This window comes from Heterocephalus glaber, unplaced genomic scaffold, assembly GCF_053883595.1.
Source record: "Heterocephalus glaber isolate CG9 unplaced genomic scaffold, H.glaber_assembly_v1.0 deba00001733, whole genome shotgun sequence".
In the NCBI taxonomy this organism is placed as follows: Eukaryota; Metazoa; Chordata; class Mammalia; order Rodentia; family Bathyergidae; genus Heterocephalus; species Heterocephalus glaber.
The window spans coordinates 8896632-8923859 of NW_028258444.1; the positions used below are offsets into that span (position 1 = coordinate 8896632).

General features: G+C 35.7%; 1 protein-coding gene across 4 annotated transcripts in view; it reads left to right on the forward strand.

Annotated features, from left to right (window-relative positions):
* Lrrk2 (leucine rich repeat kinase 2) overlaps positions 1-27228 on the forward strand; it is a 155855-nt gene that overhangs the window by 21211 nt on the left and 107416 nt on the right. For 3 of the 4 annotated variants that reach the window (XM_087200063.1, XM_087200061.1, XM_087200062.1), the window contains exons 8-16: positions 908-1027; positions 1713-1861; positions 1954-2033; positions 3288-3394; positions 12759-12888; positions 15941-16065; positions 18450-18556; positions 26815-26959; positions 27071-27210. In XM_087200063.1, the coding sequence (XP_087056189.1) occupies positions 908-1027; positions 1713-1861; positions 1954-2033; positions 3288-3394; positions 12759-12888; positions 15941-16065; positions 18450-18556; positions 26815-26959; positions 27071-27210 (1103 nt within the window). The remainder of the gene's footprint in view (positions 1-907; positions 1028-1712; positions 1862-1953; positions 2034-3287; positions 3395-12758; positions 12889-15940; positions 16066-18449; positions 18557-26814; positions 26960-27070; positions 27211-27228) is intronic. The other variant, XM_087200060.1, reaches the window with a different exon arrangement.

The window sequence follows — 27228 nt, forward strand, 5'->3', positions numbered from 1 at the left end:
GAGGGGAGGCCTGCTGGGGCTGGGAGTGCCACTGTGGGACGGGGAATGTGGGGAGGCGCCCAGCCGGCCAAATGCCTTTAGATCTTGAGGCCAGTGATGGACACTGAGCTTGGGCTTCAGGCATTTCATGACGGAGGGTATCTTCACTTCTGGCTCCGTACCTTAGGAGTCATTTAATTACACTTACAGATAAACGGGAGTTTTATTCTTTTAGAAGGCACCTTGGTGATTGTTAGTGACACGTGAGCTACTCAGGAGGCACACCTTTCTGGAATCTAATGTGTACATTCTCTTCTCAGGAAGATTTAGATTTTTTGAGGGTTGGTTGAAATGCTCAGACGGGTGGGTGCAAACAGTTATGAGACTGTTTCCTAGGGTGGTTTCAAGGTGGTGAAATAATTTTTTTCTAAGATCACAGTATGCAAGATCAAATAGTAAGTGTGTGAAGAGTTATTTAAGAGGTATGTATTTCTTTGACTGAAAAAGATGTTTCAACAAAAGGATTAAATGATGAAAGAGTTTTTTAAAAAAAGATTAACATCTTTTAGAAGGCAAGAAAATTAAGTTATTTCACGAGTGAATACTGCAGTGTCATGGAGAGAGGACATCTCATTATTTTTATGGAATGCTGACAGGCGACAAGGTCAAAGGCTACAAAGTTGAAATAACACAAACTTATGTTTCTCATGTATTTCCATTTAGAGGTAATGTATGTAAATGACATCATGGGCAAAACTTCAAATTTTATCCTCTCATATGAAGATATTTTGATTAAAGTAAATATATATTTTAATGTCATTAAGATGGTCTTGCCTACTCAAATTTATTGATTTAAATGCCATTATATATTAGTGACAATTTAAGTTCTATGGATGAGAATTTAGCTAATGTCTCGCTTAACTTTTAGGTAATTTTTTCAATATCCTGGTACTAAATGAGGTCCATGCTTTTGTGGTGAAAGCAGTGCAGCAGTATCCAGAGAATGCAGTGTTACAGATCTCAGCACTTAGCTGTTTAGCGCTCCTCAGTAAGTAGCTTTACAAGACAGATTTTCTCTGTGGTGCTGGATATTGAATCCAGGGCCTCCTTGTGCATGCTAGGCAAGTGTTCTACCACTGAGTCACATTGCGACCCTACAAAGAAAATTCTTATGTGTGCATTCGATGTTGAATGTTAATATTATAACAAGAGGATTGCATGCAGAGAAGGAGGCATTTAATGCTTTTTCTGTTCCAATGTAATTCATTTTCCAATAGAGGATATTTTCTAGGGAACTAAGAAGTATGAGCTCATACTTAAGTTTTATTTGACATCATTGATTTCATTTTCGTTATAAAGTTGCTAATCTTTTTATCTTTTTATTTTTATTTTTTGGACCGGGGATTGAACTCAGGACCTTGTGCTTGCAAGGCAGGCGCAGTGCCACTGAGCTAAATCCCCAGGCCCATTGCTAATCTTTTTAAACGATCCTCTTCTAGTTGATTACTTTTTTGGTACCTTCTTCCTCATTTTATTGTTTATCTATATGGAATAAGAGTATTATGACTTGTGTAATATATTAAAAATTGCTTTATAATTAACCAAGGCTGCTACTAAAGAACATCTTACTCTGTTGATAGCATTTCAAAATACAGATTTAGAATGTTTATTCAAATTGTTGGTGAATTATATGTATAGAAAATATATGTATTTATTTTAAAATTTTTTTCAAGCTGAGACCATTTTCTTAAATCAAGACTTAGAGGTGAAGGATGAGAACCAGGAGAGTGAGGAGGAGGAGGAGGAGGAGGAAGATAAATTGTTTTGGCTGGAAGCCTGTTACAGGGCCTTAACGTGGCACAGGAAGAATAAGCACGTGCAGGTTGGACTCTCATAAATATCCCAGTTATTCAAAATTATGGTTTCCAATCATTTCTGTGTTGACAAGTTTGTTTTTCTCCTCCCCCAATCCAGGAGGCCGCATGCTGGGCCCTGAATAATCTGCTTATGTACCAAAGCAGTTTACACCAGAAGATTGGGGATGAAGATGGCCAGTCAGTAGTTTCGATATTATACTGTCAAAACTTTGTTATATTTTTAATCAGTACATATAAAATACCTCAATGGTGACTTTCACTGTTGAAATATTTTTGGTGTAGTCATGCATGCCTTAATTGTTGCCACATATTAGTAGTGAATATATAGTAGTTTGATCTCTTGGCTTTTAATAGTTAGAAAGGGTGGTGTGTTTGAGTTATTTATTATTGGCAGTTGAGTTGTTCAGTGAACTGTGAATCATAGAGAAAGAATCTGTTTTCTGGCTGATCACGTGAAAATGCCCCATTGACTCATTTCGGTGTTGGGAACCCCAAAGCTGTGTGTGACTCTCTCTGCTGTGGTGACTCTGCAAGTGTCAGGAATTGGATTTGGTTAGAAACCTCCCGCTCTGCATTCCCACCTGGTGTGGCAGTGTTGACCTGTCTTCTCCTGAGAGGATTGTTTGAAGCTGTCAGGGGTGAGGAGACTTTCACCAGCAGCCATGCAAGCTTCCTAAGACCACATTCCTCCCCGAAACAGACTATAATGGGGAGCTTCCTGTGCATCGGATTTGCTTCTCATCATGCGCCTCTGTGTTGTGTGGCAGCTGCTCATACCTATGCCTTGTTCTGCCTTTCCTCTGGGGCTTAAAATACAAACAACTTACTTCGGAAACTCACATTGTGATGTTCGACATCTCAAATCCGGACAGCCTATTTGCGTAATGATCCAATGCCAATAAAAAGAATTAATGAAACAGATGCTATTTAATTAAACATTTCCATTGTGAGCAAAACTAATTCATTTGAAAACTATATGCTAAACCAGCCTCAGAATAATCCCACAATGGTCAGTCTTTTTCAAGAGATTCGGTTAAGGCAGATTCATGTGGCAGTTTATAAATTTCAGTTCGTCATTCATCTATTTTTCAGTGTTCATAGGAGATTCTTAAAATAATGTTAAAAGAAAATATATCTGTGAACATACATTTATGTTTCCTTATGATTTTTAATTTTTCCTTTCTGTTTCCATTATTCTATTTTTCTCACATCACCTTTTTCCTCCAAGCACCTTTTTATGTATCTGGTGAGCATTTTTATTGCTCGGCAGCTTTTGAAGAAACACAGAAATATTAATTTCTTAGCACTCATCCTTGTATGTGGAGGTGACATAGAATAATATTTACATGTTCTGCCCTCATTTGTGTTAGTTATCAGATAGTGATGAGATTTCTGAGCTGATCCCTGCTGTCACCGTTGACTCTCTCCAAGGTTCCCGGCTCACAGGGAGGTGATGCTGGCCATGCTTATGCACTCTTCATCCCAGGAGGTGCTGCGGGCCTCGGCAGCTGCACTATCCACACTCTTGGAACAAAACGGTAAGGGGCACATTGCATTTTTAAATAACACAGACAGTGTTGTTTTCTTACGAAAGCTGTGTATTTTGAAAAATTCACGTATGTAGATATAAAACTGACATACGGATGTGCTAAGATACAGGTTAAGGATAAAGAACAGTGCTTCCATGTATGTTCTACTGGACTTCTATATATGTACTCACACATGACATACACAGTATATTTTCTGTTATTTTGTACAAATTGGATCATATTATACAATTTTTCAAAATCATATTGTATATTTTTCATGTTGATAAATGTATATTTTCACATTATCATTTTTAAAAAGTTTATTTTATTGGTACATTTTAGGTATATGATATAATGACATTCATCATTGGAAATTTGCACCTTTACATAATCTCTCTTGGTTCTTATTTTTTTCCCCTTACCCTGCCCTCCCTTCAACCCCTCCAACCCTCCCTATTTACAGAGACCTTGTTTCTATTTTTTCATTTTCTCATATCAATTCCATTCCCTTATTTCCTTTCCCCTACCCCTCCCACTTCCCCTTCCCCTTTGCCCCTTTTCTTCCTGTTTCACATTATCTATTATACCTTTTAGTTCTTATTTACACTTTCAATTTCTCACACTACAGAAATTATTCGGTATTTACATATGTGCACCCTATTTATGTCACTTAAGAGTATCGCTTCAATGTGCATCCTTTAGCTGTAAATGTCTCTAATTTATCATTTTTTATGGCTGAGTAGTACTCCATTTTAGAAAAAAACACATTTTCTTTATCCAGTCTTCAGTTGATGGGCATTTGGGCTGCTTCCAAGTTTTAGCTATTACAAATTGTGCTGCTATGAACATGGGTACACATATATCAATGTGGTGTGATTCTTTTAATTCTTTGGGGAAGATACCCATCAGGGGAATAGCTGGGTCAAATGGGACTTCCAGTCCTAGTTCTTTGAGATATCTCCATACTGATTTCCACAGTGGTTACACCAGTTGACGCTCCCACCAGCAGTGGAGCAGGGTTCCTCTTTCCCCAGATCCCCGCCAGCATTTTTTATTGGTTGATTTCTTGATAGCAGCCATTCTTTCTGGAGTGAGGTGAACTCTCAGTGTTGTTTTCATTTGCATCTCTCGAATGACCAGTGATGTTGAACATTTTTTCATATGTTTATTTGCTATTTCTACTTCTTTGTGTGAGAAATGTCTGTTCATTTCAGATGCCCATTTTTGGACTGGGTCTTTAAATTTGGGAGGTCTGATCTTTTTAAGTTCTTTATAGATTTGAGATAGTAGACCTTTGTCTGAGGAAGAGCAGGTGAAAATTTTTTCCCCACATTGTGGGTTGTCTCTTCACAGTGCTGGTGGTTTCTCTTGCTGTGCAGAAGCTTTTTAATAAGAAGAGATCCCACTTGTTGATTGTTTGTGCTAGTTCACGGGCAACTGAGGTTTTGTTCATAAAATATTTTCCTACACCAGTGTCTTCAAGAGTTCTACCTAAATAGCAAATAAACATAACGAAAAAATGTTCAACATCACTGGTCATTCGAGAGATGCAAATTAAAACAATGCTGAGATTCCAAGTCACTCCAGAAACTATGGCTACTATCATGAAATCAACCAATAACAAATGATGGCGGGGCTCTGGGGAAAGAGGAACACTGCTCCACTGCTGGTGGGAGTGTCAACTGATGCAACCACTGTGGAAATCAGTATGGAGATATCTCAAAGAACTAGGACTGGAAGTCCCATTTGACCCAGCTATTCCCCTGCTGGGTATCTTTCCCAAAGAGTTAAAAGAATCATACCACAGTGATATAAGTGTACCCATGTTTATAGCACCACAATTTGTAATAGCTAAAACTTGAAAGCAGCCCAAATGCCCATCAACTGGAGAATGGATAAAGAAAATGTGGGGTTTTTTTATTGGTTTTTTAATAAAATGGAGTACTACTCAGCCATAAAAATGATAAATTAGAGCTATTTATAGCTAAATGGATGCACATTGAGGCCATTCTCTTAAGTGAAATAAACAGGACACACATGTGTGAATACCAAATGGTTTCTCAAGTGTGAGAAACTGAAAATGTAAATAAGGGTTAAAAGGTATAATAGATAATGTGAAATAGGAAGAAAAGTAGCACAGGGGAAGGGGAAGTGGGAGGGGTATGGAAAGGAAAGAAGGGAATGGAATTAATATGAGAAAATGAAAAAATAGAAACAAAGTCTTTGTAAATAGAGAGGGATGGAGGGCTTGAAGAGAGGGCAGGGGAATGGAGAAAAATAGGAACCAAGAGAGATTATGTAAAGGTGCAAATTTCCATTGATGAATGTCATTATATTGTGTACTTAGAATGTACCAATAATAAAAAAAAAGAGTTCTACCTAACCTCTGTTCCAGCTGGTTCAGTGTTTCTGTTTTAATATTTAGAACTTAAATCCATTTTGATTTTAATTTAGTGCATGGTAAAAGGTATATGTCTAGTTTTAATATTTGGCAGGTTGAAACCCAATTTTTCCAGCACCATTTATTAAAGAGGCTATCTTTCCTCCAGTGGTGGTGTTTGGCTCTTTTGTCAAAAATGATGTGGCTGAGTGTGTCTGGAGTTGTTTCTGCATCTTCTAATTTGTTCCACTGGTTCTCAGGTCTGTTTCTTTGCCTGTACCACGCTGTTTATATATCACAGTAGCTTTGTAGTATAGTTTCAAGTTGGGAATTGTGATGCCATGTCTCTGTTACCTACAATTACTTTTACTATTCTGGTTCTCTTCTTGTTCCAAATGAATTTTTGGATTGTTTTCTCAAGGTCCATGAAGTATGCTGCTGAGATTTCAATTGGGATTACATTGAATCTATATAGCAGTTTTGGAAGTATGGATATTTTCACTGTGTTAATCCTTCCTAACCAAAAGCAAGGGATGTCTTTCCATTTTCTGATGTCATCTTCAATCTCTCTTTTCAGATTGCTGTAGTTTTCAGGGAAGAGTTCTTTGATTTCTTTTGTTAGGTTGATTCCTAGGCATTTTAGTGTTTTGGATGCTATTGTGAAAGGAATTGTTTGCCCTATTTCTCTCTCAGTGAGTCTGTTGTTCGTGTAGAGGAAAGCTATTGATTTTTGTGTGTTGACCTTGTAACCAGCTACTTGACTGAATTTGGTTATTAAGTCTAGAAGACTTTTGGTGGAGTTCTTGGGGTCTTCTCTATATAGTATCATGCCATCTGCAAATAATGACAAATTGACTTCTTCATTTCCTATCTTTATTCTTTTTATTTCTTTCTCTTGTCTAACTGCCATGGCTAATGTTACCAAAACTATATTGAACAGGAGTGGTGAGAGTGGACATCCTAGTCTTGTTCCTGATTTTAGTGTGAAAGATTTCAGTTTTTGAGCATTTAGTATGATATTGTCTGTTGGTTTTTCATAGATGGCTTTCATCAGATTGAGGTAGAGACTGCCTATTCCAAATTTTTGAGGGTTTTTATCATAAATGTGTGTTGGATTTTGTCAAATGCTTTTTCTGCATCTACTGAGATGATCGTATATTTTTTGTCCTTGGCTCTATTGATACAGTGTATTACATTGATTGATTTGCGTATGTTGAACCATCCCTGCATCCCTGGGATGAATCCCACTTGGTCACGGTGTATGATCTTCTTGATGATCTTCTGCATTCTATTTGCCAGTATCTTATTAAGGATTTTTGCATCTATATTCATTAGTGAGATTGGCCTATAGTTCTCTTTTTCAGTTGGGTCTTTCTCTGCTTTGGGGATCAAGGTGATGCTTGCTTCCAGGAATGAATTTGGGAGTATTGCTTCCCTTTCAGTTTCATTGAAGAGTTTAAATAGTAGTGACAGTAGTTCCTCTCTAAATGTCTTGTAGAATTCAGCAGTGAAGCCATCAGGGCCCGGACTTTTCTGAGTTGATAAGTTTTTTATTACGTTTTCAATTTCATTGGTTGATATTGGGTTATTTAGAATTTTTAGGTCTTCTTCCTTCAACTTTGGTAATTCATATGTATCTAGGAATCTGTCCATTTCTTCTGTGTTGTCCATCTTATTTGTGTATAGGTTCTGGAAGTAGTTATTGATGATCCTCTGGATTTCTGCTGGGTCTGTTGTAGTTTCACCCTTTTCATTTCTAATTGCATGGATTTGGGCCTTTTCTTTCCTTTTTCTGATAAGGTTGGCTAAGGGTTTGTCAATTTTGTTGATTCTTTCAAAGAACCAACTCTTGGCTTCCTTGATTTTTTTGTATTGTTCTCTTAGTCTCCATTGCATTGATTTCTCCTCTGATCTTTATAATTTCATCCTTTGTATGAGCTTTGGGTTTGTCCTGCTCTTCTTTTTCTAGAAGCTTGAGGTTCAGCATCAGGTTGTTTAATTGGGCTCATTCTGTTTTCCTAATATGCGTATTCACTACTATGAATTTCCCTCGTAAGACTGCTTTCATTGTGTCCCATAGATTCCTATATGTTGTATTGTCATTGTCATTTAAGTGAAGGAACTGTCTGATGTCTTCTTTAATTTCCTCTGTGACCCATTGGTTATTCAGAAGTGTGTTGTGCAGTTTCCATGTGTTTATGAAATTCTTGCCGTGTCTTTTGCTATTGATTTCCAATTTCATTACACTATGGTCTGATAATATACAGGGGATAACTTCAATTCCTTTGCACTTACTTCAACATGTTCTATGAGGGAATTTGTGGCTTATTTTGGAGAACGACCCATGTGCAGCTGAAAAGAATGTGTAATCTGATTTTTTGGGGTGGAACACTGTGTTGTAAACATCTGTTAAGTTCATTTGTTAAAGAGTTTCATTGAGTTCTAGTATTTTGTTGCTAATGTTTTGTCTAGTTGATCTATTTGTGACAGTGGGGTATTGAGGTTCCCTACTACTGTTGCATTAGTGCTTATTTGATTTTTCATGTCTGTTAGTATTTGTTTTATATAGTTGAGTGCACTAGTGTTTGGTGCATATATGTTTATGATTGTCATCTCTTCCTCTTGGATTGTTCCCTTTACAAAGATGTAGTGTCCTTCTTTTTCTCTCTTAATCAGTGTTGGTCTGAAATCCACTTGATCTGCAAAGAGGATAGCTACCCCTGCTTTTTTTTGGTTTCCTGTCCCATGGAGTATTGTTTTCTACCCTTTAATTTTCAGTCCATGAGTTTCTTTTTGAATTCTGTGTTTTTTGCATGTAGCATATTGTTGGATTTTGCTTCTTGACCTATTCTGCCAGTCTTTTTCTTTTGATTGATGAGTTGAGACCATTAACATTTATGGTATAACTGATATGTATTGACTTATCATTGTCATGACTTTTTCTTTTTATTGGATTCTCCCCCTTTGTGTTTAATTTCTTGTCATGCCTGATGGATTCATTTTGCTGGGCTTCCTGGGGTTGTGATCCTCATTGTCTTTTCCTAGGATATTGTCTAAAATTTTTTGGAGTGCTGGTTTGGTATTCATGAAGTTCCTAAGGTGCTCTTTGTTATAAAAGTTTCTTATTTGTCTGTCAATTTTCAAAGATAGTTTTTCAGGGTACATCAATCTTGGTTGGAGGTTGATTTCCTTTAGGGCTTGAAATATGTCACTCCAAGCTCTTCTTGCCTTGAGGGTTTGCATTGAGAAGTCTGCTGTGATTCTGATGGGCTTTCCTTTGTATGTGATTTGTTTCTTTTCTGTAACTGCTTGTAGAACCTTGTCCTTCTGTTGGGTTTCTGGAATCTTAACAATTATATGCCTATGTATAATTTTTTTTTTTTGATCAAGGCAAGTTGGAGTTCTATGTGCCTCACTTATCTGTATGTCAAGTTCTTTTCCCCTGCTTAGGAAGTTTTCTGCCATCGCTTCTGTGGACAGTTTTTTTATGTTGTCTGCACTCCTGTTTCTTCATTGACTCTGATCAATCTTATATTATTCTTCTTTGCATCGTCTAGCAGCTGCTGGATTGATTTCTCATGGTCCCTTACAATTTTAAAGCAATTTTTCTTTTCCTGGTCATGAATTGCAATCTTATCTTCTATATCTGAAATTCTGTCCTCACATTGGCTCATTCTGCTGCATAGACTTTCAATGAAGTTTTTAATCTCCTGGAAATCTGTTTACATTTGTTTAATGGATTCCATTTGTTTCCTGTGTTGGGATTCTATCATGTTCCTCAGCTCCTCTCTAGAATTATTAATCATGTTAAATAAATAAATAAATAAGTCTTGCACAATCTCTGATGTTACTTGAGAAATTATTTCTGATTTCATTTTTTACAGATCCTCTTTTCTTGCCAGTTTTTGGAGTCTAGGTGGTTGAGTATCAGAGTGTTCCATCTTGTTTGCATTTGGGGTTGCTATAGGTGATCTAGAAGTCTGGTTTTGAGGCTTGTTTACTTGTCTTCTTATTTCGGGGCGGGGCATGCAGCTTGCATTGGCGTGGCTCACCTCCTTTGTTCAGGGAGCAGTGGTACATTGGCTTGGAAGTCTCCTCTTATGTACTGGGAGCAGTGGTATGTCAACCCAGAAGCCTCCTTCTCTGTACTGGGAGTGGTGGCATGTCAACCTGGAAGCCTCCTCCTCTGTGCTCTCAATTTAATTTGTGGAGGTTTCAGTCCATCCTCGGTGGCTTCAAGGAAGGGATGAAAAAAGCACACCTCAGAGGAGAAACATGGTGCCCACACAGTAGCAAAGGCAACAAGAGCCACATTATCATTTTTAATAAATGTGCAGTTTTCCTATGTATGCCTGTAGCCTGTTTTATGGAAATCTCTTTATTGACTTTATTGACTTTATTGACTTTTAGCTTATGTCTAGTGGAATTTTTTTGGATAATAAACAATAAAGGATTGCTTTTTTTTCCCTGTTATTTTCTTAACAAAACTTTATACGAATGCAACTGGATGGAGAGATAAGTCACCATTTTAAAATCTGGTAAATCTATTCAGTATGACACTTTTATGCTGTAATTTTTCTTGAAAACAATACTTTACATGTAACTCTTATAAGTGTTACAGTGAAGCATGATTAAAAAGAAAAATGGGTCATATATGTTTGGAAAGACACTTGCGGTTTAAGACCATGGCTAGTCTGCACATATTCCTACCCCGTAAACAGGAAATACTGCCAGAAAATATTGGGAGAAAACTCATCATAAAAGCATGGGAACTTGCCAGCTTTTGCAGGATATTTCTAGAGGGAGAAAAATAGGAAAAAACACTAAAAATGAATCTGATATTGAGAGCAGTGTAAGTGCCAACTTTTAGTGGAGAAGCTGTGTGGAGGGAAAGAAAACATCTCGTGCATGTTTCTTCAGACTGTTGTTTAGGTCAAATCAAGAGGAAAATTGTCCTTCTTCCTTTTCCTTCTTTCTCGCCCCATCTCTCTGATGGTAGTTTATTAAAGTGACAAGGGTCCTGAAAGTCAGATGGGGCTTGCCTTCAGGGTAATGAATCCGAGTAGGAGGGGTACCAAAGGGAATTGCTATTCTTGTATCTCCAGTATTCTACTGTGCAGTTAAAGAGGGCTGGACAGGTATTTCATTCCAGAAAATGAAGCCTGCACCTTGCTGCTTCTGTATGTGGGTTCTTAAAGTGGAGACAATGGTTTTTATGTATGAACAATGGTGTGTTGATTTTTTGGTTTTGTTTTGTTTTTTAGTATTTTGAGACAGGGTCTCATAGGTCAGGCTGACCTTGGACTTACTGTGTAGTCCAGGCTGGCCTCGAACTAGTGGCAATCCTACTGCCTCACCCTCCTAAGTGCTAGGATTTCAGTTGTGCTATGCCCGGCTTGACTTGTTGGTTCTATAATTCTTAGCAACTAGAAATCTCTTTTGATATGCAAACAAAACAACTGAGATTTTGTGAGATTTGGACTGCTTATTATGGTGTCTGAGCATTAGTGATGCTCAGAATTAATCTTGATGTATATCTTCAAAATCAGTTCTCTGCTTTTTCTGGTATTATTTAGGTAGCTGGTAAATGTGTAAAATGTCTTGTAAAGGCTAAATTGATTTCATGACGCATTTTTCTCCCTAGCGGAGTATTTGCAATACAAGTCACACATTGGGTTATTCTTTAGAACAGCGGATTTTAAAGTGTGGTCCCTGGATCAGTAAGTAGCACTTCCTGGGAACTTACTTAAAAATGTAAATTCTGGAGCCCCATACAAATCTAAGGAATGATAAACATTGGAGTTGGTATCCAATAACCTGTGTTGTAACAAGCATTCCAAGCAAATGTGATGCACACTGAAGTTTAAGAACCACTGGTCTACAATAATGTTTATCTTTTAAAAAATCTCCTTGGTTAGAATCTCGTCACTTTGGGAGAGTTGCAACAACTTCTGATGTGATCAAATGAAATAACCAACTCCTTATATCTTAATGTGTGACATTGTAGTTGTTTTAAAAAGGTATTACTTTTGAGGTTTGGCAATATTTTAGAATGTTTAGATCACTTCTATTTATTTCTGTATTTTGTTCTGTTTTTTCTTCTTGATATTGACCATTCTTTTTTTTTTTTTTTTTTTTGGTACCAGGAATCAAACTCGGTTTCTTGCACTTGTAAGGCAGGTGGCAGAACCACTGAGCTAAATACCTGGCCTTTATTCTTTTTTTTTTTTTTTTTTTTTAAAAAAGAGCACTGTGATTGAAACTTCAATTTTCCTTCTCTGACACCTTCAGAGTATTGAATTACAATATATAATATTGAAATTTATATTTATATAAAGACTTCAGGACAATTGGTACATATATGAAAACTTCAAAGCAGTAGATTGTATTTAGTAAAATGTTTTTTTTACAAAAGGAAAATTAGTATGCAATGCTTATTCTAGAATATAGTTGTTTTTCTACACATAATGTACACTCAGTTGTCAAACATGTTTATGTGTCTACTTGAGCTTTGCCATTACCTTGTGTCAGTAAATGAAACTATTTTTGCTTCACAGTGATGCTCTCTGTCCTTTTGCGCATAATGGCATATATAGAAATGGCATGTTTATACATTCCACTGTGGTAAATGGACAAAGTAGCACAAAACAACCTAAACATAAACCTCAAAAAAGAATTTGCAAATGTGGGCCATGGATTTAGCTCAGTGACACTGTGCCTGCCTCGCAAGCCCAAGGTCCTAAGCTCAATCCTCTGTACCAAAAAACAAACAAACAAACAAAATACAAAAAGAATTTACAAATGTGAAAATATAGAGAATGATATGTGTTTTTAAAGAAATAGACATTAATAACCTTTAAATTGCCAAAGAATTATATATATTCTTGCATCTGCTTTCCTAAGATGTTAGACTGTGTTACTATTCTACGTCTTATTGCAAAATTATCAAAATGTGCTTTCATCTCTGTGGTAACCTCAAAAAATATCTTACAGTTAATTTCAGAAAAATCCTGCTGTCCAAAGGAATATACCTGAATGTTTTGGAGTTAATGCAGAGGCATATCCATTCTCCAGAAGTGGCTGAAAGTGGCTGTCAAATGCTAAATCATCTCTTTGAAGGAAGGTAATATAGGCATGGAAATTCATGAGGAATATATAGTAATCAGGTGGACTATTATTATTTCAAGCACATCTCTAAGAATGAAAAGAAAAACACAAAGCATTTGAAGAGTGAAATTTTTGCAGTGTAATCTCACATCACTGACATTATAGACTTACTGTGTCTCGACATTAATTGTAGAGACTAGAAATGTGGTGAAGGTTTGTTTTTGTGCTTTATGTGTGATGTTGATCACGTTTCAAAAATGATAATTATGCAGCATAAGTGACAAGTTTTTAAAATTATTGTGTGTGAAAGACATGAAATTTCAAAATTAGCATGCAGTTTGTAACTATTGCTTTTTTATATTGAGCACATTATTTATTATTATTCCTTCATTTGAATTAACTTTATCTTCATTTGTTGCGCTCACCCCTTGGCTATGGGAGCTTTTCTTCACACCTGGTTCAAGTCCAGCATTGTTAAGACTGTGTGTCTGTTTAGCAGCACAACAGTGATCAGATCTTTTCACCTGTGATGGAAGGTGGTAGGGCAGGACTACTAGCTTTAAAAAACCTGTTTAAAGCACCCAAACTGAATCAGTCCAGCAGATGCACCCTATAAGATATACTAAATACCTTTTTGCAGTCTATTAATAAAAAAAACAATAAAGTAACTTTGGCATTGTCTGAGTAAATATCAAATAAAAAGAGGTTTATGGGAAACTGCCATGGGTAACAAAGAAATACAGGAATGATTGGTACAGATGTTGCAATGAAAACTGGTTTTGTGTCTTGGCCTTGCCATTAATTTGAACCAAGTATTTGATTGCTAAACTTCAGGTTCCTCATCTGCAAAAAGAGATCATAATAAAAACCTCATAAATTTCACGTTTATGATATAAGGATTAAATACATTAATTTTATGAAAGGATTGGCATAATGCCTGGTATGTTTTAACTACTACTACTGCTATTAAGTGCAAGTGAATTAAGTACAAATAACATGATAAATTGTGTGTAGCATGTCCTCAGGCCTGAAAAGAGAGCAGTTATAGTGTTTTTACTATCAGTCCAGCTAATTGGTTTAAGTTTATATAATGCATATCTCTAAGCTCTATTTATTCTGTTTAAATGTTGCATTTATTTATTTATTTTTTTGGTACTGGGAATCGAACTTGGGACCTTGTGCTTGTTAGGCAGGCACCGGAACCACTGAGCTAAATCCCCAGTTAAATGCTGTGTTTAAACATTTCAGTGAAATATTTGTCTTAAATGTTGATTTTTTTATGGTGCTGGAATTGCATGTCCCTTCATAAATGATGCAAAAATCTTATGAAGGATCAAATACACTATGGCTTAGGATTCTGTGGGTTCTGGGCAAGCCATTTAATGTGTCTGGTGGTTTTCTCTTGAATGTTAAATGTCTATAGTTCTGATCTTGGAGATTGACAGTTAACTAACAATGAGGTGTCCCTCCAAATACTCACTGTTTAATTGAGGAGATTGATGAGTAAACAGATAATTGTATTCTGTGTGATACTGGAAAGGCTGTGTTGTGTAAAAGTCACAGTGGGAAGAGCATGGTGAACCCAGCTGACATTGCCAAAGGAGGGCAGGCTCCAAAGAAAGGGAGTGTGCAACCTGGGCTTTAAGGTGGAAAAGAAGGAATGCTATATTGCAACGACTGGGCAACTGTGCCAGGCAAGGACACAGCTCTGATAGGCACAAGTTTCAATTAACAGGGCACAGTGCAAAGCAAAGACTGTCTTTGATAACTTTATAGTAGCTATTAGAATCCTGACAAGTGAAATTTGATCATCTTAATGGAGGCTAAAACGAATTAAGAATACCACACAAAAAGTGTCATGTAAGTCTGGGGTATGAGATAAGGGACACTTGTCTTGGGGTCAGAAAAGTTTGGTTACTGGCCGTGACTGTCATCTTCCAGTTAAAGGACTTTGCTTTTTATCCTTTGACCACCTAAATGGAAAATAGGGATAATAATATCTATCTTTTGGGGTTGTTGACAATAACCTACATGTAGATAAAAAGAAACATTATTTTTATGATAACTAAGTAAAAGAATTCTCAGGTTACTATGAATTCTGTTTCTTGAGGTTGTTTAATTAAATAACAATTAAAATTTTTTTAAGAGAAAGCATTTCATTGGTTTATTTCAAAGGTTCAAAGGAATATGCCAATTTTCTAGCAATGATTGGAAGATGTTGGAACAGTGGCACCATGAAATAATAATTCAGCTTATTTTTAACTGTGTCATTGTATTTAAGCACTAGGAGCTGTGTAGAGTTAACACTGTGTATCTTGATTTTACATCTTAGAACATGAACCTGTTAAATTCCTCTAAAAATGACTCTTGTTTCATAGTAAACAGACTTAATTTAAAGCACCAAACTGAGTGATTCTATCAAGGGTAACACCTAACCAAAACATTTCTTTGTGTATTTAAAACTGTAAAACTTATTTTTGCTTAAAATGTGCACCTTCTACCAATTGTCAAAATATAGTCACAGTTAAGTGCCCACCCCTTTCAAGAAATTTTTTTTTTTAACCTTGGACTTGAAATGGGTGAGGTGATTTATTAAACGCCAATATGACTTTCTTTTAACAGCACCTTGAAAAAATACACCGCACTAGCAAAGGCATTGAGAAGGAGACAGAAGCCTTCAGACCCAGCGGTTATAGGGCCCTGCGACCTGTGTGAGAGTGTACGGGGACACGGTGACAACGTTGTCGTGGGTTACCGTTAATGCTCTGTGAGAAGCGATTTGGTTCAATTCGTTTCCTTCAAGGAACAAGGCAGTGCCCTCATCAGCTGCCTGCTCTTTTTGCTCTGAGGCCTTCATTTTCTTATTCTTGGCTCTTTAGCCTCAAACTTTATCTTGTGGAGTTTGAAACCATGAACAACTAGAATTTCATATGCTCATATGACTGAATTCAAATGCACTTTCCTGGTGAAATATGTTGTTTCTGTTTTCCTTCATTTGCTTTAATGTTTTGTTTAAATGATTGAATTAGATTGTATCTTTAATAAACATGCAGATTTTATCTCTCCAGCAACACTTCCCTGGATACAATGGCAGCGTTGATCCCCAAGATAATAACAGTTATGAAAAGTCATGAAACATCATTGTCAGTGCAGCTGGAGGCCCTGCGAGCCATTTTACATTTTATAGTACCAGGTAAGTTACAAAATAGATTGTGTGAAGGGACAGCAGATTTAATGGACTTTTTACTTTACATGAAATAGCAACTTCCTAAGCAAATCTTAAAGGACCAGTCTCTGCCAACTAAATGCAAATCACTCTGCTAAGCCAAAAGTAGAGGCTGAATGATAATGTGGGAAAGCCACTGAGATTAGTTCATAACAAAACTTCACAAGAGTATTCAATGTAAGAAATAGCTACATACAGTAAAGTATGGAGCTTTTATCTCTAGGATAAGTGTTCACTTCTGATATTTTGCTTCGATTTCTGTTGTTGTGACAGCAGTTCAAGCTCAGGCCATATTTTTCCTTCTGAACTATAAATAGTACCTAACTTTCACACCTCATTTCTTGTTTTATTTCAGTCCTTCTTTTACTCAGTGGTTGAGTTGATTTTTCTCTAATATAAGCATGGGGGTTTACTTATTAACCTCAGTGGCTTCTTCTTCCCTTTACCTTCTGCTTACATTTGTTGTTACCTTTTTTGTCCTCCAAAGCCCATTTAAAACACCTACTCCTTTATTCTTTCAACACGAATTTATTAAAGTGCCTCTTATGTTCTGAACACTGTGCTGCTGTCACGGCTTGAAAAATGAATGAAAGAAAAGCATGAATCGTAGCACTACAGGAGCTTAACAGTGCATGTCAGCTGTTAGTTATGAGACAGTGAGGGGCTGTTAAAGATACATGTGTATAGGAGAATGTTTATGGAGGTACAAATCATTTATTCAGGGGAGGAGATCAGAGAGTGTGATATTTGAGATTGAAGGATGGGTAGGGAGGGCTAGCAGAAGGGATGAGAGGACTTTTCAAGGTGAAGAGGAAAGGGCGGTGTATTCAATCAGTATTTTTAAATTGAATCATAATTATCAGTTAACTTTTGAGACATAATTCAAGATGTAATTTAAAATATTATCCTGAGTTTTTGGGTTTTATTTGTAGATTGCACTAAAACAGCAACAACAAGCTCCCTTTTGTTATCCTTAAAGGTGTCACTCTGATTCCTTTGAGGGTGGGTGGGAGTTTTAAAAATAACAAAAAGACATTCAGAACTAAGGCTGTTAGTTAACAAAATGATGCACTTTTAGTCCTTGAACAAATTTTGAATGTAATTTTTCTTTTCCTTTATTAATCTTGCTATTTTAATGTCATTGAGGATCCCCAGAATGTAGCAAAAACCCTGGAATATAGTTGGCACTCATATTTGTTTTGAGTGAAAGAAAGGCAACGTACAGCCAGTTTATAATTTGTAATAATACAAAGTATAAAAATAAAAGATTATGATTAATTCTTTATTAATAATTCTATAGTTTTAGACTTGAGAAAGATATTCTTTCATCACAATTTTACCAATAAATGGTGTTGTATAACAATATTTTGACTCCCAGATTTTTCCACAGTTGTGGGATCTTTCAGCTACAATGTAAGTTAATAAGTAGTATTTTTAAAAAATAATACCACTATACAGTCTTTAGACATCTTATAATTGACAAACTCTCCACCATCTTAATACTACAACTCAAATCTTGTTTTTCCACCATTATTCCAGATGCTTTTCTATATTTCTTTATTTCGTATCTAACCAATTTATGTTGTATACAAATACATTTACCTTTTCCCAAGTTGTCTATTGTGGTATGAAAATGTTCTAAAATCTTAAACCAGAGCCAACTCCTGTAAAAGATTGTTAAAAATCCCACCACCATCAGTAATTTCTCATTACTTTAAATTCAGTAAATATCCATATACATTGTATTTTTTATATTCAATGATGAAATACTTTTATAGATTTCTTGAAACTAGGTATTATTACTCTGATTAGGAACCACTTACTAGAAAACAGTACATTAGTGTATTGCTAGGTAAATTATGATAATTTGAAAAGAGTGACAATTTGTTCAGCTTTAATATTGATGAGAAAAGTAGGTACATATGTGTATTGGTCACTTTCCATTGCTGGTACAAAATATCCAACATATGCAACTGAAGTTTGGCTCATTGTTCCTGTAGGTTCAGTCCAAAGTCATCTGGCTCCAAGCCAGAAGCAGCACAGTAGAAGATCCTGGAGGAGGAGAACTTCTCACTCTTCAGTGGCCAGGAAGCACAGAGAGAGTAGAGGAGCTGGGGATAGGAATGCACCCTTCTGGGTCACACTCCGAGGGACCCACCTGATCCAAGCAGGCGCCACCTCCCAACACCACATTCAGCTCTGAACTCATCAGCGGATTAATCCACTGATGAGCAGAGCGCCCCATGATCCAATCTCCTGTGAACACAGCAGACTTTGGGGGGGCATTTTAGATCTGAGCCGTAGTATTTACCTATGTATATATTTATTTACTTATTTATTTTTGCATTTAGGTATGCCAGAAGAATCCAGAGACGAATCTCAGTGTAAACTGGATATGGTTAAGAAACAGTGTTTAAAAAATAATATTCACAAACTGGTTCTAGCAGCTTTAAACAGGGTATGTTGAATATAGGTTTTCTATTTTTCTCCTGTTAATTAGAATATTAAATTTGGGGAACTAGAGGGGTTTTATAGTTTAAGTTTTCTGTTTACTATGATGGTAGGAATTTAAAATGACAATAGGGATGTGGGGGTGAAGGGATGTATATTATATGGTAAATCCAGCAAAGATATAAACTGTCAATTACAGATATAGATAATCTTTTGATTGTTAGTAGTGTAATTCTGCTTGAGTTTGCTCAGTCTGAAAGACAACCAAAGACCTGGATATGCAGATAAATTTCAAGAGTTATATCAGGAACTGTGTCTGTTCTCTCTGGCTGCTTACTTATGGTAAACATTGCAGCCCACAAAATTATACCAGGCAGAACATTAAAATCTTGATTCTCTAGGCTCTTTTCATTGCTATACTCAAAGATAAACTCTGAAAACATCAACTGTGCATTGTTTCTTCCCATTTTTGAATGCATTTATGTCTCTGTGTACATAATTTGGAAGTTTAACATAAGATGAACTAATTCTTTATAAAAATACGAGTAAATATTTAAAGAATAATTAGGATTAATGGTTTTATGAAAGGAAGATAATATTTAAAGTAATTCATGGAAATGGTTCCTTTTGATTTAATATACTTTAATAAATGTCATGACTTAATTAGAGTGTCCTTTGGAGAGATCACCTTTAAAATTCAATTTGAACTTTTAATGTAATTGTTTATGATATGTAAACTGCTTGCATGGAAACCTTAATATATATATATATATACCTTGAGTATAGCAAAACCATATAGTAATAATGGGTTGTGTAATTCAAAAAATATTTATTGGAAGTAAGTGTTTGAAAGGAACTGGTTAAGCACTGGGAAGGCAAAAGTGAGAATGCTTTATACTCCTGTTATGAGACTCGTAATCTGGCTAAGAACCATGCATAAAACACACATCACTAACACTAGCACTCAGCTATACTAGGTTCAAGGACATATTCTAGGAACATAGAGGAAGAAGCAGTTAATTTTACTCATGGCAAGTATTGATGAGAAGTAAGAGGTGTCAAAAAAGCTTTATTAATCGATCTGATTTCAGTTTGCCAGACTTGACTGTTAGGAATGTGAAGACGTAGAGAAGGCCACTCTGCCCTAGTTCTTACATTCCTTGCTGTATCCTGGGAGGTTGAAAACTATTTATCCTGTACCAACACCTGAGTAATGACATGCACCATCTCACTGAACAGTGACTATTACTTAGGGGTAAAGTGTTAAGGTCATAGAGAAAGAGAAGTGGTGATATTTTATTTCAGAAAGCTCTCCAGTATTATCTCCCTGACGCTCCATCATAATTGAGAAAAAAATCCTAAAAGATGAGAATAAGTAGCTCTGAAATTCTGTCACTGTATGTCTAACAATGAATGGCTAAAAGCATCAGAAGTTTCAGGTACAAATATTGCAGACACAATGATATGAATTTAGTCTAAACTCAGAGAGCAGAATTCTAAATGAGATAAAACTTGAGGTTCAACTATGATTCACAAAATATTTAATATATACTGTATACATAAAATATATAATTAGAATTCAAGCTGAAGCTAAAATCACTGGGAATATCCATGTTCTGCTTGTGTCGATTCTTTCAGCTTTCCACAGATGAAAACTTTTAGTCACTTGTTCCATTGAAATCTCTTTGTCCAGATTTATTTCTGAAGAACAGTGTAGAAAATATACCCTTGACATTTTGACTGCCTCTGTTTTGTATGAAGTGACACCACTGTTCTCTTTGTTCAAGAGTTCTTGTAAAATAAAACCAGTCTGATGAAATGGTCACAAGTCAAAAGAGCTTGTGGGCTTCACAAAAACCTTGAAGTAACTAGGCGTGGTGCTACATGCCCATAACTCCAGTACTCTGGAAGGCTGAGACAGGAGGACTACAAGTTCAAACCCAGACTAGGAAACCTAGCAATATAGCAAGACCCTGTCTCAAAATAAAAATTATTATTAATAATAATAATAAAAAAAAGATAAGGGCCTGGTGATGAAACTCAGTGCAAAGGGCCTGAGTTTAATCCCCAAGTACTGCCAACAACAAAACAAAACAACAACAAAAAACCAACACAACAAACAAAAAAAATCTTGAAGCAATATATCCCCAGAATAAATATTTAAGACATTTCATTTGTAAAGAATAGATAATCAAAGAAAGGCAACATTTGCAAAATCAATAACAAGAACGACAATTAGAAATGAGCTGTGAGTATATTTCACAGAACTAGAGAAAACAATCCAAAAATTCATTTGGAACCAGAAGAGACCTAGAATAGCAAAAGCAATTCTAGGCAACAGGGACATGGCTGGGGATATCACAATACCCAACTTAAAACTATACTACAAAGCCACTGTGATAAAAACAGCACCGATCAGTGGAATAGATGAGAAGATGCAGAAACAACTCCAGACATACTCAGCCACCTCATCTTTGACAAAGGAGCCAACCACCCTCACCGGAGGGAAGATACCCTATTTAATAAATGGTGTTGGAAAAACTGGATTTCAACCTGCCAAAGATTAAAACTAGACCCATACCTATCACCATGCACTAAACTAAGATCGAAGTGGATTAAAGATCTAAATATTAAAACAGAAACACCAAACTTCCTGGAAGATAAATTAGGTAGAACTCTTGAAGATATTGGCATAGGAAAAGACTTTATGAACAAAACCTCAATAGCATGGGAACTAGCACAAAGAATCAACAACTGGGATCTCATCTTATTAAAAAGCTTCTGCACTGCAAGAGAAACCACCAGCAGAGCTAAGAGACAACCTACAATGTTGCCAAAACACATTGTAAGTGGATGAAATGTAATGATAAAAATAAAATTGACATATACACTTATTAAAAGGTTTTCAACTATAATCATTACTGATGTAAATTAAACTGGAAGACCTTTTAGAGGAAAATTTGATAATATTTTAAAAATTAAAGTGGACATGTTTTCTGATCAGAAATTCCATTCTAGGAATTTATAATACAGATATCCTTGAACATGTACACACATTTTTAGACAAGAATGGTCATTAATTTATAATAAGAAAAATGTGGCAATGAACTAAATGTTTACTTGTTAACCATTAGTGTTGTTTGAAAAATACTTTTAGTTCTCTATCTTTTGATGATTTGATGATAGTATTTCATAGTTCAGTGTTTTGGACTATATGACTAATTTTGGTCAAGAAATTACAAATAGAGATTAGGTTTGTCATTTCTGGAGCTAACATTTAATGGCTGGTGAGTCATCTTCCAGAGCATTCTCTCAGGCCCTGTGACCTGTGACAGTTGAGATATTGGGTGCTCTGTCAGCAGAAGTCCCTCACAGACAGTAAAGAGCAGACGCCTTTCCTGAGTTGCAACACACGTGTAGACTGAGCAAGAATTGAACTTATTGTTTTCACAGCATATGAAATATTGGGAATTTTACTGCAGTTTAATTTAATGTGTTCCAATACTATAATGACCATCAAAGAGACTAACCAAATGAATTATACTACTTTCTAATTATCTATCTCTGGATAGAGATAAATTAAAAAGCATGAGATTCCTAATGTTCTGTTAGGGAAGAATCTCACATTTTGCATGAGTATTATTGTATTCCCCAGGTATCAATTTTTCTTCTCTATGCTAACACAGTATTCACATGTTCATATTCAATTAGTATATTTCTACTTCCTTATATCAGAATCTACCACCCTGGGCAAATTATTTAATGACTTAGTTTCATTAAGTATAAAGCAGAGATAATAAATGATTCTTTACTCAGAGTTGATTTTATGAGATGTTTTCATGTAAAAATGTAAGTACAATGTATAGTACATAGTATGAACTCAGAAGATATTAGATCTAAAAGTATCTTTTGACCTCTGGCTATAGAAGATGAGAATGTCAGAGTACCCACATTTCTGTTATCTCTGTGTGTTTCCCCACAACTTGTAAAATAAATAAATACATAAATAAATAAATTCTACATTGATCAACATTTACATTCAGCTTTATAGTTAAACTTCCTAAAATTGTTTTCATTTTATTCTTTCAGTTACATGGATTCATTGTTAACTTCAAGTCATTTTGTTATAGTTTTTCCATTCATCTTTTATTCATCTTTTTGTTTTCAGAATTTCTTTTATAAAGTTGCATTCCCTGAATATTTTAGTGCTTAGAATATTTTTTCTTTCTGTTATTGTTGCCTTTGTATTTGAACTCTTGTGAAAACAATTTGGTTGATTGTAAAGATACTGGGATTTTTCTTTCCTTAAAGACTTTGTAGGCAGTTCACTGTGTTCTAGTATTGAACATTTTAGTGAAGAAACCCAGACAATGGAGACAGATTTCATTTTTTTTCTTAATAACTTTGCCTGACTGCCCAAAGGATTCTTTATCTTGAAATCCAGCCAGTTTATTAAGATATATCTGAATGATAGTCCTGGGATGTGGTGTCATTATAGCTATACATTCAATCATTTTTTCCTGGAAAGGTTTTGTGAAATATATATACATATATATGGAATATGTACTCTCTATATAATATGTATACTCTATATCCAGGTTTTCTTGAATTGCCTATTCATATATAGAAAATATTTCATGTATATGTATATATATTCTTATACATTATTTTAGCTCTCTTTGTTGATGTAAGACATGTGATGTTGAATCTCTTTTCCCTTGCTCTTTTAATGGAACAGTACAGGGGCCACAAATTAGCAGCATGTTATCTACTCATATGTGTAGGATGCCAATCCATATAGTTATTTTTTCTATAAAGAACAAAGATGTGATGTGTAAGAGAAAAAGAAGAAAGGATACAAGAAAACAAAACCCCAAATGATCAGGGAATTTTTTTCTCCTTGGCTGATCTACTTAGCTGGCAGTGAGGAAGGAGCCTATGAAGGAAGTTTTCTCCTTCATCTGTCTAGCTGACTCATTAGACAAACTGTTTCAATTATTTATAGTTGTTTGGAAAAAAATCTTGAAAATTGTGATGCAAAGCATGTTTCCAGTTAATGTCTACAGGTACCCTTCCATTGGCACATCCAAAAGTTTCACTTGAAAAACACTAAGTAGAAACGAGTAAATTAATTGTAATGCTCACTTGCATAGTACCACAAAAAATCTCTATTTCAAGGTGGATCAGTGGATAAGTGAAGGAAAGGCTATTGTAGGCATATAAATATCACACACATATGATATATGTGTATAAATACACACACATATCTGGTTTTTAAAATGTACTACGCTGTCAAAATGAAATACTCCTATTTTCAGCTATCAACTAGTTTAGCCACTGTCATCTGTGAAATTCTGAATTCTCTTTGTTCATAGACAAGTCATAGATTTCCTATTGCTGATCACACATTGAACTAGATCTGAAAAGGCTAAAGATTGAGGGAACTTCGTGTTGTAAGGACCAAGAGTTGAGTATAAATTGGTTGGAAATAAAGATATTAAAAACATGATAGGTGCTTTATAAATATCAATTTGATAACATTTTAGCACAAAAATAAGTGTAAGGTACATTTTGATTAGAAGCAAAGCTGGCTACTTAATTTGTGGAACTCAGTACAAAATGAAAATATAGGACCCCTTATTTAAAAATTATAAAGGATTTCAAAATAGTGACAGCAATGAAGAGCAGAGCTTTCTCAGCATGGAGCCATGGGTGACCACACAGGTACAAACCCGTGAAGCTGACCTTGCCTATCAAACTGGAATCGTGAAACTATGAATAAAACAGAAAGCTCAGAATGGCAGTCTGACTTTTATTTTTGGAGTGGGTGTTGATTTTTTCATCAACTTATGGAAATAATTACAGCGTAGCTGCATCATAGTGTTTTTCTGAGAACTAAACAAGTACTGTAGGTATATATGAAATGCTTAAAGAGGGTTCTGACACATATAAGTGCCACCTATGTTTGGCCTCTTTAGTGTGACTGCTGTGCTGAAGCCATATTTATGTATGAAATCCTACCCAAGAATAGAAGAATTTTAAGAAAAGAGCTCTGCACAGAGTCTGGAGCTGAAATAAAATATTGTAAAGGAGAAGGACAAATGAATGGTTTTAAAGTTCACAGAAAATTGGGAAGTGGTGTCTCAGGGAACTCAGGGGAGAAGAAAGCAACAATTAAGTTGTTAGTGGACTTTTTTCAGTGAATGGTTTTAATTTAGAGTGGTTAGAAGAGAAGTCTGATTACATGAAATTAAGAGGTAGGAAGAATGTGGAGGTAGTGGGTGGAGACTTTTCTATTAATAACTTTATAAATGAAGGAAAAGTGGTAGCTTCGTAGAAAAAAAAGCTAATGAAGGGAAAACTCTCAGTAATCTAAGGTATTTCACTTCCATGGAGTGTTTCACTCCAGGCCTGGCCTCAGTTCATCGCTGGGTTAATTGCAAGTATGGAGTTATTGCATTTCATCCTCAACAATTGTGCTGTACGAGGAATGTTTTAGCGACTAGAATCTTAGACACCAAACCATTACCCTAACTTCACATTGTATGATATTGGTTTTGTTTATAGTCATTCAGTAACTCTGTCAATCACTTAAAAGTAAATACTATTTTGCTTTTTTTTGGATGGTCCTCAGATTTGTAGAATTTAAACCCAAATCTAATGGCTTCAAAGCTGATGTACTTTTTTTTTTTTTGGTACCGGGGATTGAACTCGGGTCCTTGTGCTTGCGCAGCAGGCAGCAAAACCACTGAGCTAAATCCCCGGCCCAAGCTGATGTACTTTTACTACTCAGGGAAAGATGGTAAGATGGAAACAGTGACAGGAAGAATGCCAACGGAGACAAGGGGAAGAGTATTTTGTTAAAATCCTGGCAGAAATGATGTCCAGGGATCATTAGTTCTCCACAGAGGTGGAGAACAAGGTCATAAGATGAGAGACTGATGCTTCTTCATACTCCCTGTTTTCCTTTTTTAAGATGATGAATACAACAATTGAGAGGCATTGAAGGACTAGACTAGGAAGGGCTGTTAAGTTTGTTCACTGAGTACAGAGTAAGAAAGGTTGGAGGGAAGAAAGTTTGACCAAAATGCTACACCAGAGTTTGAGGTCTGGCTTGATGCTCTTTCAGTTCTACCTTGTACCTGTGGTGGGGAAAGTCAGATCTTGGGGGTGGAGATACCAAGGAACCAGTGTTGGTACAATCTCATCAGATGAAAGCTAAAATTTGGAGGAGGATATCATTGTAATATTTGAGAGGAAAACTAAAACGTGGGAATTCACATTATGGTAGATGTTTGAAGAGATTATGTAGGAAAAAGCAGAGATGGTCAGAAAGAATGAGATATATTAGATATATATCTCAGATGTCAAAAGAGTGAAGGTTTTACTAGTTGTCCATGGGTATGTTGGTGATTTCGTCTCATTGAGTAAGATGAACTAGAAGAGGAGGTAGCTTCTGTTAGAGTACCCATAAATAATGCTAAATCACCTGGGAAATTCAGATTAAAGAGGATGGAGGATATTGTGATTAAGATGCTGGGCTTTTAAGGCAGACACATCTATAGCTAAGGGTTGGGCCTGAAACTTATTATTTATGTGACTTGAGCACTTGTGCCCACATGTTTAAAGTTTGGCAAACCTATTGCCAAACTCTTAAAGGGAATAAATTAAATAAAGCATGGTAAGCACTTGGATTAGACTAAATGTTCTACTAGTATTTTCTGTGGTGAGAGACAACATTGCACCTTACTAGTAAAGTAATAGGCTTTGGGATAAAACATCCTTGATTTCATTTTATTTCTGCAATTTGCAATATGTACAACACAAACCTCTCTCTCTGTAAACTTATGTAGTATTAGGAGTAATATATTTTGAGTTGATTTTGTATAGAGTGAGAGATACTAGTCAGATTACAAGGTTCCCATGTGAATGTCCAGTTTTCCCCTCACTGTTTATTGAAGAGGCTGTGATTTCTCCAATGCATACCTTTGGAATGATAGCAATATGAATTTCATGAGAATTTTGTGAAGAGAAATTATGTATTTAGCACAATGGCTGGCACAGAACAAGCACTCAATGAATGTTAAAATGCTAGTTCTTGATGCATAAAAGTAATTATTAACATCAAAGACAAAATTTAAAATACTGATTTGTATTTGAATAACTCAATATGTGTTTTATCAATCTATAATTGGTTTTAACTGATATAAGTGTTAAGTTCTTATTTTTAACAGTAAATATTCTTAAACCTCTTTTGACTTTTAGTTCATTGGAAATCCTGGGATTCAAAAATGTGGGTTGAAAGTAATTTCTTCTATAGCACACTTTCCTGAAGCATTAGAGATGTTATCCTTGGAAGGTGCTATTGATTCCGTGTTTCACACCCTGCAGATGTATCCAGATGACCAAGGTTGGTATTCGGGGTTCAGGGTAGATTTTTGTGGGCCACTAGCTGTTGTTTTCATATCTTTTTTGAAGTTTAAAACAATTGATTTCATTGTTTTTTCTCTTATTGTTCTAGAAATCCAGTGTCTGGGTTTAAGTCTTATAGGATGCTTGATTACAGAGAAGAATTTATGCATAGGAGCTGGGCATCTGGTGGCAAAAATTCTGGTTTCCAGTTTACAACGATTTAAAGATGTTGCTGAAGTGCAGATTAAAGTATGTGCATTATCTGCA